The sequence below is a fragment of the Podarcis erhardii genome (assembly GCF_964252035.2).
Source record: "Podarcis erhardii genome assembly, chromosome: 3".
Classification (NCBI taxonomy): domain Eukaryota; kingdom Metazoa; phylum Chordata; class Lepidosauria; order Squamata; family Lacertidae; genus Podarcis; species Podarcis erhardii.
The window spans coordinates 60720266-60740531 of record NC_138507.1 but is presented as its reverse complement, the minus strand read 5'-3'; the positions used below and the strand labels follow the sequence as shown (position 1 = coordinate 60740531).

The 20266-nt window shown below is 40.6% G+C and overlaps 1 protein-coding gene and 1 long non-coding RNA gene across 20 annotated transcripts in view; both read right to left on the bottom strand.

The window, feature by feature from the left end:
* Positions 1–8286: 8286 nt before the first annotated feature.
* Positions 8287–11880, bottom strand: LOC309338302. The gene is made up of 2 exons (XR_014154854.1): positions 11719–11880; positions 8287–11636 (listed from the first exon to the last, which is right to left on the bottom strand). It is a non-coding gene; the product is annotated as an uncharacterized lncRNA (long non-coding RNA).
* A 9-nt stretch (positions 11881–11889) lies between these two features.
* EYA4 (EYA transcriptional coactivator and phosphatase 4) overlaps positions 11890–20266 on the bottom strand; it is a 124789-nt gene continuing 116412 nt past the window's right edge. For 12 of the 19 annotated variants that reach the window (XM_081855309.1, XM_081855314.1, XM_081855311.1 and 9 more), the window contains 6 exons: positions 19916–19974; positions 19662–19822; positions 17666–17780; positions 16785–16906; positions 15756–15856; positions 13846–14825 (listed from right to left, as the gene is read on the bottom strand). In XM_081855309.1, the coding sequence (XP_081711435.1) occupies positions 14583–14825; positions 15756–15856; positions 16785–16906; positions 17666–17780; positions 19662–19822; positions 19916–19974 (801 nt within the window). In that variant the 3' untranslated portion in view covers positions 13846–14582. The other 7 variants (XM_081855300.1, XM_081855305.1, XM_081855304.1 and 4 more) reach the window with 2 other exon arrangements.

The following is a 20266-nucleotide window of genomic DNA, read 5'->3' as shown; positions in this document are numbered from 1 at the left end:
GGCAGCTGTTTTTTTTCTTGTGGGAACTGAACGTATCTGGACCAGGGGCAGAGCAGCAAAACCGAACACTCCCAACTAATTCCAGTTTAGGCCAAGTCCTTGGCTTTCCTTGCGTCTCTTTGCCCTTCCTGGCTTATAAAAACGGCCCAGCCTCTCTCTACATGAAAACATCAGTTAGGTTATGCGTGAGTTACCTCATGATGTAGAACAGGCATGTCCAACTTGAAGTTGACTGTGATCCACAATCCAATATAAAAACTGTAGTGATCTACCACCCAGGGATGGGTGAAAGGTGGGTGGGCACTGGCTACTTCCCCCAAGGGGGCAGGGATGGGTGCAGGGTGGATGGGCATGTGCCAACAGGGCAGGGGTGGGCGCAGGTGCAGTGTCAAAACAGTCACTCCCAATGTCTCCAGCAGAGGGCGGGTGGCGATTGACCAGAATTCATCGCATGATCTACCCGTCGATTGTGTTGGACGCATTGAACATGTCTGATGTAGAAGATTTTTACAACAGCAATTCAAAAACCGAATGTCTGATGTAGAAGATTAATTTTTACAATAGCAATTCAAAAACCGAATGTTAAGCTGGATTTCAGCCTATTATTTGGATGTTTCTTTGCATGCATGCAACTATGATTAGAATTGTCTTTGTATTTAGCGCTGCTCTTTTTCAATGAGTTTTCATTTGTAGTTTGATGCATGCTATTTTTTCAGCCTTTGGTAATATTCCTTTGGAAAGCTGAGGGATAAATACTATTACAGTGGAACCTCGACTTACGTACGGCTCTACTTACGTACAATTCCAATTACGACCTTCAGTAGGTGCTTCGACTGAACTTTCCTCTAGATACAAACAGAGGCCTTGCCAGCAGCCTGGGGCTCGCCTGGCCAGCTGTGGGGCAGTGCTGGGGCCTCCGCCGCCGGGGAGAGGCCTCCGGTTTGCTGGAGCTCACCCCGTCGGCTGCAGAGCACTTGTTTTTGTGACTGTGTGGCACCCAGTTCAGCTACTGGTTGTGTGACTGCATAAATGGATAAAAGCCCCCCCTCCCCCATCCAAACAATGGCTACTGTATCATCAGTGCACATAAGGGGGGGGGGAATGTTAATTTTTTTCACCTACAATACTGTCTTATTTATTTTATAGTACAGTACATTGATTATTGCATTTTATGGATCAATGTCTCATTAGACAGTAAAATCCGTGTTAAATTGCTGTTTTAGGGGGTATTTTTCATCATCTAGAATGGATCAATTCACTTTTCCATTACTTTCTATGGAAAAGTGTGCCTCTACCTGTGTACGTTTCTAGTTATGACTGGACCTCCGGAATGGATTATGGTTGTAAGCAGAGGTTCCATGTACTGACAAATTAATAAAAACAGAAAGTAGTATCATAGTGGTAGCTTGTGTTCCCTCAGGTCACACCATGCAGTCTGTCAACAGTTTCTTTTCAAATGCAAAACAACAACAACACACAGACACACACAAAAAATAAATAAATACACCAAGTAGCAGAAACAAAAAAGGCCCAAACCAGTCCTAGGTAAACTTCCACTTTTTCAATTATTGCTCACTTCTACACATGGGAATAGCGGGGGGGGGGGGGGGGGACGGGACAGGGCACAGGGAGGGGAAGCTGCCCCCCCCAATCAATGGAAATAAATAAAAATACATAGTAAACTGAGGTTCTCCCCCCCCCCAACAAAAGGCCTGCCACCCCAACAAAAATCTTGGCTTATGGCCATGCTTCCACACCTTATTTTTCTAATTCACGAGTCTGTGTTATTTGAAACCAACAACTTTTAACTCAAACTAAGCTGTTTTCCAAATGTTGAAAAAGACTGAAAATTTTCAGCACAGGCAATTTAGATTGCAAAGTAGCAAAGGGTAAAGCCAGCCTGCCAGCCCTGGATTCCAGAGATGGCATATTCTGCCACTAAGTCAGTTGGCTTTTACTGACAGGGCAAATGTCAACACATCCATTTTGTTTCTGACACTCAGTTCTGAGCATTCCCAGTGGGTGAGGACACAACCCTTTGTTTTATTTATAATATCAGCCTGAGTGTCACGATGCGAGCTTACCGCCTGGGTTAAAAATAAAAAAGCAATACTTGGAAAATAAATGACTAGAATGTCATGATAGCTAAGCAGAGTGATTGGGAAATATTTACTATGCCTGCCTTTAAGAATAGTCCTGGTTCAGGAACATTCTGTTAGGCCACAGAGCTGAAGGGGTGCTTATAGAACATCTATGTACAGTACTTCAACTCCCTGCTCATTGGTGCAGTTGCCAAACTGCTCTTATCATCAAGATTTTTCTCCTAAAAGTTCAACTGAAATCCACTCTCCTGTAATGTAAGCCCATTACATCTAGCCTTGGGCAGATTCAGGGCTGTGCAAGTGGTACACACGCAATGGGTGCTGAGCCATCTCAAAGCCCAGGTAAGCGAGGGTTTGGGGAAGGAGGCCTGAGACTCTGACAAGGTGCTAGAGTCCTCCTTCCTCCAGCCTAGTTAGCACTTTCCCAGCTTGAGGAAGGAGGCTGGGGGCTCTAGGACCCTGCCAGAGTCTCTTGCCTCCTTCCCAAAGCCCTGTGCTTCTCTTACCTGACTTTGGGGGGGGGGGTGGCACTGCGAGGACAGAAGTGTGTGTGTGTGACAATTGCTTTTTTTGTATGTACCAGTGTCGGCTAGATGCCAGTGGTGTACACTGCCAAACATTTACCATACACTGATCACACATTTGAATGCATACCATTATGGTGCTCAAGAGCACCCAGCATTCATTTGGTGGGTGCCTTGACTGAGACATGACCGTCTGCCACTGCTGGTGTATTCAGTGGGGCCTCCAGTTGTAGGTGGCTGCTGCCGAAGCAGCAGCAAGCAGGTGAAAATCCCCCCCCCCCCCAGTGGGCACCGCTTGGTGGCGGCAGAGGTAAGATAGAGCAGTAAACAGGGTACATAGCTGTTGAATTGTAGCCCATACCCATGCTGGGTGCTGTTATTTTTTTAATAACAGCGTACAGTGGTACCTCGCAAGACGAATGCCTCGCAAGACGAAAGAGTTTTCCGTTTTTTGAGTCGTTCCGCAAGACGAATTTCCCTATGGGCTTGCTTCGCAAGACGAAACGTCTTGCGAGTTCTTGCAAGTTTGTTTGCTTTTTCTTAAAGCCGCTAAGCCGTTAATAGCCGTGCTTCGCAAGACAAAAAAACCGCAAGACGAAGAGACTCGCGGAACGGATTAATTTCGTCTTGCGAGGCACCACTGTACCTGCACAAGGCTGCTTTAATTGATCCTGACTCACTGCTGCTTGCTAATAAAAGATTTTGTCTGCCCAGGCCTTGAGTTCCGGATAGCTGTCAATAAAAGCAGCAGAGTTGTGAATTGCATTCTGCTATGAATTGCTAGCTCGTGTGTGTACAAGGAAGGCTGTTTTTCTTTTCTTTTTTGGAGGGGGTGGCTTTTCCTAAACCTATGGCACTGCCTGCTTACCACCAGTGTTTTAACTTCCTGAAATTAGTACCATCTGAACATGCCTTGAGAGGAAATACTGTGTGATGGTCTTACCCCATCTTAGTAAGCTTTCTGGTGGGCACATCTTTAGCTCAACTGGGGGGAAAAGGCCTAGTCAGTCCACTCATCACATCTACTCCCCATTCTTCTTAGAACCAACACTGCTGGAGCACACAGATAGGTGATGTTAGCAGCAAGTATTTGGGTGGCAGGTTCAGTGATGTGAGAGTAGAAGCATGTTATTGTTGGCTCAGGTTAAAGGTCAATCTAGTGCAGCAGTCTTGCTTTCAGCAGCCATCAGGAAGACACATTTGGGAATAACCAGAGTGGTAGTAGCCCTACCCTGTTGCTTGCTCTCAGCACCCAGAACTCAGAATACTGCCTATGAACACAGAAGGGGTTTATTTGACCATTGTGGTCAACAGCCATTGATGGACCTATCCTAGGGGGGAGAGACCCCACAGGGGGTTTTCTTTCTAGATTTGTGCTTAGCCTTTCCAGTTGGGATCCCAAGCCAATCTCTTCTCTTAGAACCACACAAAACCTCAGGGGAAACTGTAACCATCTGGATGGCTTTTTCCCAAGTCATGGTCCATGGGTAGAATTGCTCATCTCAATTTTCCTATTTAGCAGGTATGAGGTTAGAACTTTTCCAAGCATGTAGTTGCGCTCTAGGGAGCAGGAATCCCCTTTGTCCTTCGATTCTGCTAAGTGTCCTACTGTGAGGAAGCCCCTCTCATATAAGCCTGCTGGGCTTATAGCCACTGAACGCAGGACAGTGCCTCTCTGTGACTTTATACCTAAAATTAGATTTAAGCCAGTGTTCTGTTGTAAGAGCAACAAAAATAGACCAACTCTTTCAAATACATTCACTCCTTCTAGAAAGAAAGAAAGAAAGAAAGAAAGAAAGAAAGAAAGGAAGGAAGGAAGGAAGGAAGGAAGGAAGGACACAGACAGGAAACTAGGGTCTTTCCCACATAATCATGGAAGTTATGCCAGAAGGGCATTTTCAACAACAACAGTGTGCAATTCTGTCTTCAAGTAACATTGGAATAAATATTTGGAGAAAGCATTACACACACCCCAACTCAGTGCGATAATGCTGCATTTTGAGTTGTGGAGTTCACTTGTAAAATTCTCTCTCCCAAAAGGGTCATCTGGCATCTATGCTTATGTAAAAGGCTTATAATCTCTGGTGTTATTTCTCTCCTGCTATTATTATTTTTTAGCACTACCTTCCATTGCTTATGTGCATGTGCTCTTATTAGTTACTGTAAAGCATTCTGCAGTTTAAATTGAAGGGCAGTATAGGACTGTTTTAAAGATTAATGAAACCCACAACTTTTTTTGGGGGGGGGGGGACACTCACACGCCAGAGTGCCAGTTTTTAACTGTGTTTGTATGTGTGTGAATGTAAAGGAGAAAAAAGAAAAAGAAAGCACCAGGAACAGAGATCTGAAAATCTCCTCCTATATGGCTCCCAGTTCACCCTAGCCATTGTCATTCCCTGTTCCCCATCTCAAAAGCAGTTAGGGGTTATGAAGAGCAGGGCTTTCATGGTGGTGGCACATCAGCTGTGAAATTATTTGCCAAAATTCTTTTTTAAAAAATAATACATTTTTATTGAATATCTTTGTCTCAACAAGTTGTAATTGCATATATCCAAAATTTTGCATTTTACAATGCCCACCCTCCCCTCATCTTCCCTTTCTGGTTTATTCAGTACATGTTGTCTTCTGCATGTTAAACAAATATATTATTTGCCAAAATTCTTGATTGTCCACCTCATTGCTGAAGTTCAAATGGCAACCAATGTAATTTCTGGAGACGTGTTTAATAAGGCATTGCGCTTAACCTTTCTTTTCTTTTTATTGCTACTCCTGTTGTGATCAGTAATGACCTAAAATATGAAATGCCCTCTCCACTAGGAACTTATGCAGATTCAGGTGAGGGGGGGGGAGGGTGTTGGTTGTGGATATGGGTATATTGCAGGGTGCCCTGTGGAACTTGCATGAAGTATAGCCCCTTCCACAAATACCTTAAAATTGAGAATAATCTGGTTATGCACTCTTATCCAGCTAACGCGAGATTTGGGCTCAAGAGGATTTGTGTATATTTCACTGTAAAACAAGTAACACAGTGCAAGTATAGTTTTCTCACATTTTTATTTTTCAGTAGCGGCACCTCTCATGCAAATTCTCTCTCAGGAAAATTGTAAAAAAAAAATGTTTGTGTCTACTTAAGACTCAAAAATATGAACATACCAAGAACCTGCCTCAGGGTGAGACTCTCATAGAAATTATTGTGGTGTTACTGTTTTAATAATAAAAGCACTGTGAAGAAGCACTTGGTTGACTTAAATGGATAGAAAAGAGGCAGGGGTGAACCAACAAACCTGCCTCATTTATTAATATTAGACCATGTGCCCCTCTTTCTATATCTGCCAACACCCAAGGGTCAATTGGGCTGCCTTATTTATGGGTTATTCTGAATTATTGCTTAGGGTTCCAGTGCTTAGTTTTGAAAAGCATATTGTGAAGAGGTATTGCAAATGATGAATAGACTGCAAGAAGCCAAGTAAACAATATTATTGTAACACTACATAAATATGGTCCCTCCCCCAAATTAAACATTAAAATGCCTGATTTCCTTTAACATTGTTAAACATGCAACTTTATTATGTACTACCAATATGATGAATTTAAACTCATTTTGGGGAAATAAATGGTACACCTATCACACTTTATTTTAAAATGGAAAAGGGGGGAGGGGAAACAACCCAGAAAGCAAAGCAAAGAAGAACGAAGAGGTGAAAAGGGGCACTAAAAGAGTGCACTATCCTTACCCTTCAGTTTGAATAGAATGTGACAGGACAAGAGCCACCCAAGAGTTTTCAATTTTGTCTTGTTGGAATCTAGTGTAATACAGATGGCAACACAGGATACAATCTCCCAGAGATGTATTTGGCAAAGTCTCAGTATTTTGAAGCTAATAAATCCAGCTTTCAAGAGGAAATTCTAATAAGTTGCATTTACCAGCTTTTTTGGGGGTGGGAATACTGAATACATTAATTATGTACACTTTTACCATCTGCTAAAACGAGGTATTTTCTGGTCATGCCATGGCAATTTATCTGTGCACCAAAAGTTTTTAAACAAGCAATTTCACCCATAAAATAGCTGTTCTACTTAAGAAGATATAGCTATCTAAGCAAACGGCTTATTAATGTCAAGCTAATGATTTGTTGGTTCATTATTGGAGCAAACGTAACATTAAAAGTTGAAAGGTCAGTCTTTTCACAGGTATACAACTGCTTGGTTCAGGATTGTACCCGATGACCACAAAACCACAGTGAGTCAGGCAGTTCGCAGACGGGTGTAACTGAGGGCAGGGAGAGGAGTTTGAATGTTTGCAAAAAACCAATTTTAAATATAAAAGGCTAAAGGCCTCGTTGCAAAACTGCCTGTGTTACATTACAGCCCAAGGGGTCATTTTCAAAAAATACACACAATCACCAAAGCTGATGTTTGTGGATGTAAGCAAATACTTAAAGCAGCATTGATACAGAGAAAAGCTTTGTGTGGGGGTTCTTCCAAATTACTTAGGCTCAAACTACACACAATGCTTAGCTGCATTATTTCAGGTTTTGTTTAGTTTTTTGAAAACTGCAAGAAAATATATTTGAAGTCAATATATGAGCATTCTTTTACTGATGCCCCAAAGCTTTCCAACTTTTGTGAGCATTTCAAACAAACAGCCACATGGCTTGTCAAAAAGCACTTACCTCCACCACACCTCCCTTCTCCAAAGCCCAGAAACTAGTATTTGGGCAAGGAAAGGGGACAGCAGGTGATCAAGGTCACAGGTGGCACATTTTTTCCTGCTTAGGACTAGGATTAAAAGTGCCTGCACCCCCAGGACAGTGGTAGCAATGGTACCACTCTCAGGTGGTACCATGCTCAAAAAGCAAGCACTCCTTTCTAACTCAGCATGGTACAGTGGAAGAAGTATTGGACTAAGTCTGGGGAGACCCAGGTTCAAATTTTCACTCAGCCATGAAGTTCACTGGGTGACCAGTCACTCTTCAGTTGTGAGGATAAAATGGTGATGGTAGAAGAGGCTATATATATGCTGCCATGAACATCTTGGAGGAAAAGCAGGATTAAAAATTTAATGTTCCCACACCTGAGACGCTGGTGGTGCTGTGGGTTAAACCACAAAGCCTAGGACTTGTTGATCAGAAGGTCGGCGGTTTGAATCCCCACTACGGGGTGAGCTCCCGTTGCTCGGTCCCTGCTTCTGCCAACCTAGCATTTCGAAAGCATGTCAAAGTGCAAGTAGATAATAGGTACCGCTCTGGCGGGAAGGTAAACTGTGTTTCCGTGCGCTGCTCTGGTTCGCCAGAAGCGGCTTAGTCATGCTGGCCACATGACCCGGAAGCTGTACGCTGGCTCCCTCGGCCAATAAAGCGAGATGAGCCCCGCAATCCCAGAGTCGGTCACGACTGGACCTAATGGTCAGGGGTCCCTTTACCTTTACCTTACCTGAGACTAGCCAGGAATGCAAGCCTTTCCAAAAAGATTAAAGTTCCTGCAACCAGTTATTTGGGAGTGTGAGCAGGAGCTGGATTCAGTCCTCCTGATTTCACCTTTCTGGGATTTTAATCTTTAACACCCCCCCCCCCAAAAAAAAGTGTTCTCCTGTGGATCTGGGCAAATATCAACTGTATGAAAAGCACAATTTCATTCAGAAAATGATAGTGTAGCATGGGGATGGTGCAGAAAATGACAACATTTCCACGTGTATTTATTGAGAAATAGTAAAGATATACACATTTTTTACAAGCTTTCAGTATTAATTTACATTTTCTTAAATAATGTTATCCCCAAATAAATCACAACTTACATTACATAGACCCTTGGCTTCAACAGTTCCACAAGGCTGCAATTGCTGGGAGTTCAAATGCAATATTGGCTCATGTCAGTTAAGTTCCCTTCTAAAGACACTAAATATCACATTTATTCAAGCATCTAGACATGGCTCCAAAACACCCCACCCTACCCCAATAAATCTGAAATGAAAATCACATCTAAAACTGCAGTGGGCATAGCTTATATGCCCTCAACATGTGAAAAGATTTAGATTAAGTTCTGATCTATTATTTCAGGAGCATTTAGTTCAAAGTTTGGAGTTTAAACACACAGACATACTGCAGACATACTGCTTAGTTCTTTACAGCATGCTCAAGTTGTTGCTCTTACTTGAGATTTAAAGAAACCCAGTTAAATCCAGCAGTACAGTAAAAACAATTCCTCCAACACAACAGCAGAGCATGGGTAGCTTGTGTGTGTGGTTCTTATCAGTTGTGGGCTACATATGGGCCTCCCAAAACAGGTAATGACTGATATACTACACTATGTGTATTTTTTAGCCAAGGGCCTGTGGGAGGGAGGGAGGCTCTATTGAGCACTGTGGGGATAAATTGTGCTCTATATTTTTGTGCACAATCTGCATATATTGCTTTTTAAAAAAACTTTTCAGTTTAGTGGTTTACTGAATTGAGTCCACCTTTCCCTTATTTCTTTGTATTTACATGCATTCAAATTGTGCTCTATTTCTGTATCTTAAGCACAATATTCAAAGTGCTTAATATTTATGTGCTGTTTCCATTTATATTGGTACAGCAACTGCAAAGGCACACTGTTCACTATTTTAATTGCACAACCTTTTAAAACATGGGATATTTGTGTTCTCTGTGGTAGGGTAAGAGTTAAGAGGACAAGTTTTTTGATTGCATATATATAATGATATAAAACACAACTCACGATGCAAATGACCAAATTTCAATTTGCACAAAACCATGCTTTGGTTGGAATATTCTGGCACGCCTTAAATTCTAGCTTCCCTAGAGATGGGTGAAGCTCCCTCCATTCTCCTCTGAGAAAGTTCACTGATCTTACTGCAGTTCTTTCCCCTTTTATCGAAATTCCTACAGATGTTTTACCTAAATGAGGACATTCAAAATTGCTTCAAATTTCACCTAAGGCAAAATTCAGTGGCAACATTCCATTTTTTTTCATGCAGAGTTTTATCACACAGCAGCTCAGTATTTGACACAGTTTGTTTCTGTATCCAGAATTTTGGCAATTTTGATTCCTTAGTATTCTGCCAGGGCTGAGGAAGAGTCAGTGTTGAAGCCTTCTGCTCCACCCCCCCCCTTTTTGCATTTTGAAGAGTGTTCGTTTGTTCTTTCTCTTTTAAAATAATTGTTATTAAGATTTCCTCCTGTTGACTACTGCCAGCTAGGTCAGAGAATAGGAAAAGGGTGTTTTTCACCAGTTTTTATTGTGACAGTTTCAAGGCTGGTATAGCTGAGGATCAGACCCCTCAGGGAATCTGAAGAACTTTGAATTTCTGTGTGCCCCACCACAAAGTGACCATTTTGGGACAACACTGGAGGCTGGTTACCCAAAACTTGGGCTGTCACTGCAGTGGAGGCCTACAGACCTCACTTCTCTCCAGACACAGAGGCTGGTGTAGAAGGGCCTGCATTGCAAACCTAGCCCCCTCTCCCTCCAGCATCAGCATCATTTATATGAGTTTTTGTGAATCAGAATATTAATGGAAATATTGGGGGCGGGGGGGGGGCCTCAATGAATACAGACCACATCAGCACTGTGTATCTGTTGTCACCACATCATATTGTCAACTACACACTATTTCTGAATGAACAAAATATGCATTAATGGTATTCTATAGTTTTGTCAACATAAGCTGGTTTTCATTCTATGTGTGTCATTGGAATATATCTCTTTAAAAAATGGTTGAAGAAAAAAACTCTGCAAGAAATCTACATTTATAAGATGAATCTAGCTTGATGACAAATTCTGGGAACTCAAAATTCTCCTATTTAGTGACATTTTGGTTGGTCCTAAAAAACACATTCAAACTGCAGATTTTGGAGTTTTCCCTTATGGACCAACATGGCTGCCTTTTTAAAAAAGTATATACGCCAAGTACTTTTCCTTTAAACAAAAAACAAAAAACCTTGAATCAATAGCCTGTAAGTAGTTGCACCAAAGAGACATCTCACTCAGATTTATGCATCTGAGTGCATCAATGCAGAGCAAGGAACTTCATTATCTGATATGATGATGTAAGTATTCCTTTTTGGTATGTCCACAGGGGCAAAATCCAGCACAGATTAGGGCAGGGTGAGCCCACATGGAGCCTTCCAGATATTTTTGACTATATATCCCATCCTTCCTGGCTGTTGTTGCATCAGTGAAAAACACTTTTACACATTAGCCTAAGAAGTCGCAACACTGACCCTCTGTCTGGCTGGTTATGAATATTGTTAATGTAGGACACAGCATAGCAGAGAATCTGAATCTGCAATTCTGTGCACACTTTCCTAGAAATAAGCCACACTCAACACAGTTGGATGTACTCCTGCGTAACCATGCGTGGGATTGTGCTGCATATGTCAATTTCAGGTAGTACAGGTTTTACATTCACATTATAATCTGATTCACTTAACTTAATGCCTGTTCCTCTGCCCTCTTTTTCTGTGCCCTAGGGAGCTAAAATACTGATTTCTGTGCACATCAGTTATTGTAAAGGTTGTGCGTTTACTAAAGAACCTTACAAATGGGAAAACAGGAATGGGGTACATTTCACACGATGATCTGAACTGATTATTTTTATGACATAACTGCATATGTGCCTTTTTATCTTTGAAGCTACAAAACTTGAAGTTTTTTCATCCTCCCAAATAACAGTATATATGTACCCACTGAATAGTGGGATGGCATATGGCTCATCATACACTATTTTAAGGATCTTTTGCACCAAAAGTCGATACTGGAGAACTTGTTATTTGAGATTAATTAAAACACTGGCACTGCAAAGTAGAGAACAAGAGTGTAGGGACAAGTATATATAATTCTCTTTCCTTGAACATTACTAGAAAGAAAACCAGAAACCGAATTATCACACTGAATTATTCTACACCAGTGCTGTTGTTAAAGATAAACTTTTTCAGAAATAAAATGACATAAATTTACTCCAATAATTAGAATCTCAATATAAAAAAAATAGAAAATTAATGTACTTAATTTTCTATTTTTTTTATATTGAGATTCTAATTATTGGAGTAAATTTATGTCATTTTATTTCTGAAAAAGTTTATCTTTAACAACACCCTACACAAATGCAGTTGTGTCTGTAAGAGGGCATCTGAAAACAGTTCCATGGAGCACTGTCTGTATCCAGCTGGCCCTTTGCCATGTATGCATACCATAGTGCAGCAGGCATTAATAAGGGGCTGATCTATAGCTGCCCCAGTATTACCTCTCTCCTTCCCCAGTATTACCTCTCTCCTTCCCAAGCATCCATTCCACAAGCTACATGTCAACAAAAGGTGTAACTGGTAGGCAGAGAGCTAGAAAGCAGAGCATATAATGGCTGGGTAGGTATATGGAAAGCACATCCTGTCCCACCATTGTGAGCAATGGCATGCACACACACACAGTGGCAACACATGCACAGAGTAACTTGCAAGCTGGAGCCATGGAGATGGTAAGAATATAGGACACACACACTGATCTACTGTTGAAAGTAATGGCTAGCATGCGTGATATGTGTGGTAAAGGGCTGACCACAGAGGGGAAAAAGGAAAGAGTTCCATTGAGTGCTATGCTGATCTTTTTCTCCAAGCTTAAAATTAGTTAGAAAATGTTTTAATAAACAACATGCCGGTGGAAATTCCTGGACTGTTGGCTACAACATACCGTGAACAACCTACAGTTGGACTAGTGAACATAGTGTCCCGTCCCCCCAATGTTGCTGCACTATAAGTCTTATTAGCCTCAGCCAACATGGCCAATGGGGAGTCACTTTTGAATTGTACTGTGGCTACCAAGGGCCAGATAACTGATCCCACTACCAGAAGCCCACACAAGGATTTCCACTTGCTCAAAGAGAGTTCCGCACTCTTCTTCCCCTGTACACACTTCCCAAATTGGCTTGGGTGGGTTGGGAGAATCCCCCAGAACAGCACACAAGGAAGGAGAGGGCACATTGTATATTTTTTTGAAGGAATCAACCATATTTTCATGTAACCTATTGGCTAACAATTTGAGACTTGGTAAATGGGAAATAACTTGCTGCTCCTTATATGTACTTCATCAAATCAAGCTCCTTGCAGTGCAAGTACTTGTTTTTTTCCTTTAAAGATGAAAATGGAGAAATGGTTCTCAAGTAATCAGCCATTTTAATTATTAATCCCACAGTGCCCAATATCACTTCAGCCTCTTGACATTCTCTTAAGTTACTTGCCTCCTGCAATCTGTGGAATTATTAAGAAACTAAATAAAAGCACCAGCTGTCAGTTATTATACTTCTCTCACCCCTTACTGCAACAAACTTTTAAGTGCTTTCGATACACACCCTTGTCTTTTGATTATTTGAATTTGAAATTTGGTCATGTCAAAAATTATCACAAAGGTTTATTTCTTTTATCTACATTATTTTAAACCAATGTTACATTGTAACACACAAACAAGATCTTGTCTTTTAAGGCACAACACATCATTATGCACATTCTGTTTGCCAAGCTTATAAAAGAGACAATAATAATTATTATATACCCCCATCCCACACACCTCCAAAACAAAAGAAATTGCATCCACTTCCAAAGTCAGCTGCTAATAAAAGTCACAGTAAATTATTTTCATCAATAATTTACACATATTACAGATCTAGACAGGATTGTCAATGCACAGTTTGAGTACATTCCAATTCAGATTTTTTGGGTTAGGTAGACTAAAGTTTGATTCAAACCTCAGTGCTGAGAATATATCCCATAGTGAGGAATGTTGTTGAATACCACCCTTGTCGATCAGAAAACGCGTGTCATTGCTTTCCCAGTCTGAGTCCATTGCAAAAGCTGTTCACTCTGGCTAGGGCTCATTGGTGTGTACCAGCAACCTTCTTCTATAGTTCTTTAATCGTCAAAAATGTTGTGTGTATAAGACCATGTAGAACATCCTTGTGTAGAATTAAAACTTGTAACTCCACCAATCAGTGATCTCAATTCTTCACAATGGAATTTTCATTCCAAATATTGCTTTTCCTTCTTAAGACCATACATATGTGTAAAAGCCAGAGGCACTGGATCACACATAAAAAATATCAGTGTACTTTGAAATATAAAAAGTATTTGTCAACTATGTGACAGCAGTTACAAATACTCTAATTCCAGCGCTTGGTGTAGAGCCAGGAGGTCCGAGTGACTAGATATTCTCCAGAAAGGCATGTTGTGCTGTGTTAGTTAAGAGGGGGAAAGGTGAGGAGAAATGAACAATATATTTGACAAATCACCCCCCCAAAACCACCATTATTTATATTTGCTTTCATAGAGTTTAAATGAACACCAGAGAATTATCTTGATTTTTCTTAGTAAGACAGCGAAGAAAAAGTCAGACCCAAATAGATATGAACTTACAGTAAGGACCATAGGGTAAACTCAATTTTCTTTCTATTGAGAGTGAAAGAGAAATAACGCTTATCAATTATGAATAGTTAAGAGGTGACAATTTCCAATGGAAAATTATGTATTTCTCCCCTGCAAGGAGATGCACAAAGTTTATGTACAACCGGAAGCTGTACTTTCCATACGTAAAGCTTATGCACTTGTTATTATGTATGCAAGCACACCTTCAGAAGCTACCTGTGGAAAAGCTAGTGATCCAGTTTTTCAGCTGTGGACATTACATGGGAGATGTTTTTTGCCCCACAAGTGAAAGATTTAGTTTTACATTATTATTGTGGACCTACTCGTAGTGACCCCTGTCCAGGGAGCAAAGCCTGGTAGCTCAAGAAGGTGAACAAACTGGGTAAGACAATGTTCTAGGATTTGAAATTGGCCACAACTTTACTGATTCCATAGGCAGGTAGGATTTGGCTTAGGCATTGGTTGGATATCCTTCTCAGCGTCCTGGTGGAGGGCTGAGGCATGACAGGGTCGGTCCTAGGATTAATGGGTCCAGTGCAAGAGTTGTGAAATCAAATCTCGGTAAATAAAACATTGCAAAAATGTTGTGGATACATAATTTGGACTTTAAGGACCTTACTTTCATTATGTTCAGATCTATTTGTGAAGAATTTGCATTCATTTATTCTTCCACAACTGTTCATGCAAGCAACGGGTACAGTTAGAGGAAAGCATGCCAACCATAAAGTAAAGAAACCAATCACCTGGTTTTCTGGAAAAAAAACTACAAGACAATCCCAGCACCTGTACTGCATCTATATGAAGCAACCATTTGGAACCAGCATGTATAAGTTAATAAAACCACTATAGCTAAAGAGCAAAACCCACAGATGCTATCTGATATCAGAATATGTCTCCTTAGATTCCCCAAGTCTAGGATAGTGTGGGCTATTTCTGGTTAGAGCCCAAAATGTATTTAATAAAGTTTATGCCTACATTGCTGTCAATTATTCTGAAATGTGACGAATATTGAAACCTCCAGCTAGGTTGTTTTTTTAAAAGTGCACTTATTATTGAGTTGTCAAATGTTCATATTGCAATTACTTCGCATATAGCAGAGTAAGTTCTTGGTGGTGCTTTTGTCTTCTATAGAACTTCTATGAGTGAAGCTGCCCCTCTATGGAAGGAAGCTAATTACCTTTTATTCATGCTTTTCAGATACATTTTACTTTGTGACAGCTGAATTTGGCATTCCTTCTATTGGTTTTCCACATCTGCCAGATAACCTTTTGCATGCCTTCATCAAATTTCAAAAGCACCCATTTTATTATAAATTACTTGTATCTTATGTACGCTTATTATATCTTAAGCCACTTAGTTCTTTTAAGATCTATAATCAATATCCATTTTGATTTATCTCCAAATCATGCAAGTCATCATAAAGAATATGCTTGAATCCAAATGGTTTAATTTGTAGGTCTTATGTTTCGGGCTTTTGGCATCTAACAACTTCAATTACTTGCCAATGTGCCACACTAACAGAAATGCAAACAGAGAAGCTTGCATCAATATCTACGTATCACACCGACATTTCATGAGACAGGTTACCTTTTTTGCTGCCTGTTCTTCTTCTACACCATCCCCAATTACAACATATACTACTTTTCTGCCAAACCTTTGCATTATTCGTTCAAAGCAACTTTCTTTTCCTGGAAGATAAATGAGATACAGTTGAGAGATATTACCTGGTTAGCTGCATGCTCCTCATCTCGGCCATCTCCAATCACAACATAAGTTATGTTAGTGCCAAACCTGGACACTATACGCTCAAAACAGCTTTCTTTTCCTGAAAAACAATGCACTACTTATTTGAGCTATCAAAAACAGGCATCACAAAGATCTACAAAAGATAGGAGAGTCCTGTAAAAAGCTAGGAGTGTCTAAAACCCACATTTTCACACCAATTTGGGCTTGTGGCCGTTTCTCAGATAAAGCTAAAGGTGTGCGGGGTGGGGGAAATTACTTTGCTTTATCTAATGATAAAGTTTGCTACTGCAAGAAACATTACAGATGAAGGTCACTTTCCTATGGAAAGAACACCATGACTTTGGTTGGAGTGCTGTGGGTGGTGGAAGGAGATGTTGATTGTGTGAGGCTATGGTGTTCAGTACAGTGCTGGGGAAGCACCTGTACAGAATCCATCTTTCTTTTACTAAGCCAGTTGGAGCAATACTCAAGTGGTCCTCAATTGCGGGGCTTTTCTCAGTCTTTGTTTCATAGTAGCTTTCACTTTATTTGTTTATTTATATCTACCTGCTGCTACCATTTGATATGGGACTCCCAAGAAATCTGATATGGCTTTCAAGCATGGACTCTGCTGGAGCCTGACTACCCACACAAATGCAGGAAATTGTCTGGGGACTGAAGATCAAAGCCTTCCATCTCCAGACACAAAAATGAAGATTGCCTACCCATCCCAAGAGGATGGGGATCTCCCAAAATTTAGCTGCCCTCCTCCTGTCAAGGAGCTTTAAACTTCAAAGCCCACAACTCCAATGTTTTCAAGCATAAGTGGATCATTTTCACAATGTTCATGAAACTGATATGCAATTCTGTGCATTACCTGTAACTAAGTATGCCAACTAATGTTGGTCCTCATCAGAATTGAACAAATTGCTTAGTCCAACCAAAAGAGACAAAGTATTGGCAGTAGTAGGGGAAAATTGAGACCCATCCACAAAACAAGGAAAGACTGGGAAGACTAATTTTCTTACCTATTTTAGTTGCACTGTAAATATTTTCAATAGGAAATGCACCTCCTAAACTATACAGCAGGACTTTTGCAAGGGCTGGTATAAGTTGAGTTGTTGTTACCAAAACATTTACACAGTTACTCCTATGAGAAAAGACACAGCATAAATCCATATAATGATAAAAAGTTTCTCTAAAACAAGTTGGTTACATGCCTTATTACTGCAAAACTGTTTCTTTCCGTTATCAGCAAAAGCCTTGCAACCAAAGCTTATTTAGATACTGAAACAACTCTGATAATACTATGATGAAAAATTATTAGTCCCTTTGTCCTATATCTTCACTATCACTTAATTCCCTTCTGTAGAATAGTTTGCAGATCAGAAGAGGGGTGGGGGAATTAGCATACGCTGATGTCATTTTTGTGGCTCATTTGGAAAACTACTGCAACCTTTTGATGGCCCAGCATAGCATACTGGCATCTGTAGGAGTTTTCTCTGCTAAGTCTAACTTCATGTTGATATTTTCATTGAGAAAATATTTTCATTGAGAAAATCTCTGCTCTCCACATGCAGCAGTGTCAATAAAAATAACCCTGTAATTATAACTTGTAATTAATGTAATTGCAAGTGATACAATTAGTGTCGCATATAGTTAGACCTTCAGTGGGAGAACATATGTGCTGCACAGAAAAGGACTAAGGGTTAATCCTCGGCAGCTTCGGATACGGATGGGGGAAAAGTCTTATATAAAAACCTGGAGCAACCCAATATAGACAATTTTTAAGTGAGATAGCTGCCTTCCTAACAGTTCTACTAAAATATCAGCTTGTCTAAAAAATTACTTTTGCCTTGCTTCAGAAAGCTATTTTGCAACTGGCATTTAAAATTAAACACATACTCACCTTGTGCTAATAATTGATAGTGATTTAAGTGCATTTGTTAGCCAGGAGTCAGTGAGAGCTTCAATCTCTGCTCTTAACTGCAGCCATGCATCTCTTTTTGCAGGGCCAAGAAGTCCTGATATACAAAAGAAAATGTACACATTTTAAAAATGTTACTTTATTTTACTCTGGAATGGACCTACCTCCATATAACTATAACTGATACAGGATGGTCTATAACTGTAACATCATAATAAATAAATAGATAAATAAAATTAAATATCCCACCTATGCCATATCTTTCTCTGACTGTAGTCACTGGTATCAGGGCTTTTCTATGGACGCCTCTACACCAAACCAGACAAAAATCACCACCTAAAGTTCTACTCCACCCTCACAACATCAAATCTCAACATCCATTTAAAAACACACAAAATCACCCTACTAACTTAAGACCAGTCAATCCCACACACCTCTCCACCACTACCAACTCATAACCATCCCAAGTAAATCTATACAATCTGAAACCCACCAAGGTAACTATACCTTGAACCTCTTCACAGAGCACTCCTCAGTTTTTCTAACAACCATGTATACCCTGAGGTGCTCATCATATATACAATAAAGAATAGATAGCTACCAACTCCGGCTAGCTTCTCAACCCAGCTGAAGGTCCCCACTATCTGGCATTCACCTGAGCATAGGTGCAGTTCCCTGCTCTTATCCAGGAGTCCCTCCCATATACACCACAAGCAACCGCTAAACTAAAAAGGGTGTTGCCTTCGCAACTTATGTATCCAGACATGAATATCCAAGAAGGTGGGGTGGTCTGCTTGCCTGTGGCAGCAGGCTATTCATATTTAAATGGGGCAGGAAGTTCCCAAACAGTTCAGCATAATTTCCTCCGCTTGGTGGTTCCCTGGTAGATGTTGCTACTCAGCAGATGGTCTCAAGCAACAAAGCAAGTGTTGAGGGTTATCAGAAGCCAGGATGGTCAGGTTATTAAGGGATTAATCTCCACCTGTTTCCATTCTCCTCATTGGCAATAAAATCCAGTGTGCCAAGTCCAGCATCCTTCCTGAAAGCAGCTATTCACATGTAGATCTTCACTGTCACTTAATCCCCTTCTGCAGAATTGTCTGCCGTTTGAAATTATTTGCAGGCAAAGTGTGTAGTGTTGCAGCAATAAGACTCAGCAGAGTAGAGCTAAAGGGGCAAGCCCAGTCTCCTGCACATATATGCATGAGAGAGGCATGTATAGGGCTACATAGTAGAGCCTCAGGTGGTGTATACCACTTTAGACAGCAGGTGTGAAATAAAGGGCTGTAGCTCAGTGGTAGAGTATCTCCCTCACAAATAGAAGGTCCCAAATTCAATCCCCAGAATCTCCAGGTAGGGCTGGGAGAGACTCTTGCCTGAAATACTGGAGAGCTGCTGCCCATCAGTGTAGGCAATACTAAGTCAGATGAACCAACAGTCAGACTTAGTACAAGGCAGCTTCCTATGTTCCTAAAAGATGTGGATGTTCCCCCAACAAACATCTCATGTAAATAGCTCACTCCCTGTACAAATAAGATAAAAAAGCACATTAGAAAAAGGCTAAGAGATGTATGGTGCGGGAAATGCTACAGGAGTTGATAGTTCAGAATGTGTAGTTCAGTTCCAAACTGCAGTAATAAATGCCTTAATGTTATATAGAATTACAGAGTTGGAGGGAGAGCCTTATAAGTCATCTCAGTGCAACTGCCTGCTCAGTACAGGAAATTCAGGATTGGAGCATCCCCAACAGACGGTTGTTCAGTCTTCTGCTTGGAGACTTCCAGTGAAGGACCAACTTCCTTCTCTTTCCTTATTTGTCCAATTTTCTTGTATAAATACAAACCAGCAGATAGCTCAGATTTTTTTCCAACCCCCCCCCCCCCGCCCAACAGTAAGATGAATGGGAGATTATAATTCTCTTTCAGAAGAATTTTAGAGTATAGATGTTACGGACATTTCTAAATAATTAAACTCTTACCTCCTACATTGTTCTTGTAAGTATTATATAATTCTTTTACTCTTCTGTAACGGAATGCCAGCTTCCTCATCCAGTCAACTCCTCCTCTTACACCTGTTGGCAGACAAAGGTTTGCACTACTTGCAGCTGCATGGAAGCCATCAGTTGCAAAACTGTAGGTACTGCAAACACCCAAAATATGCAAAAGTGAATACTTTTTACTTCCTATAAAAATGTGCTTATGTAATTCTTTTTTTAAAAAAGGCATTGCTTACCTTAGGTCTTGTCCATTGTCATCTGACGAAACGTCATCTATATGTACTTGATCACATTCCTGTTGAAAAAGTATTTCTTTAAAAATAACATTTGATACCTTGTTTGCAATATTTACATAATGTGGCAGAGTTCTAAGACATTAAAAGATCTTAATACTGAGTAGTACTTGTACTGCCAGAAGATGGCAGAATATGCACATTTAAGTTCTCACAAGCAAGGCTACTATTCTTTTCACAGAATCCGCCCCAACAATTCCTTCCAAAGTGGGGTGTTCCTGAATTAATTGCTGTACTTGGAATTCTAGACTGCTCTGGTAGCCAACAGCACTTTCAACCCTTCCATATAGTGAA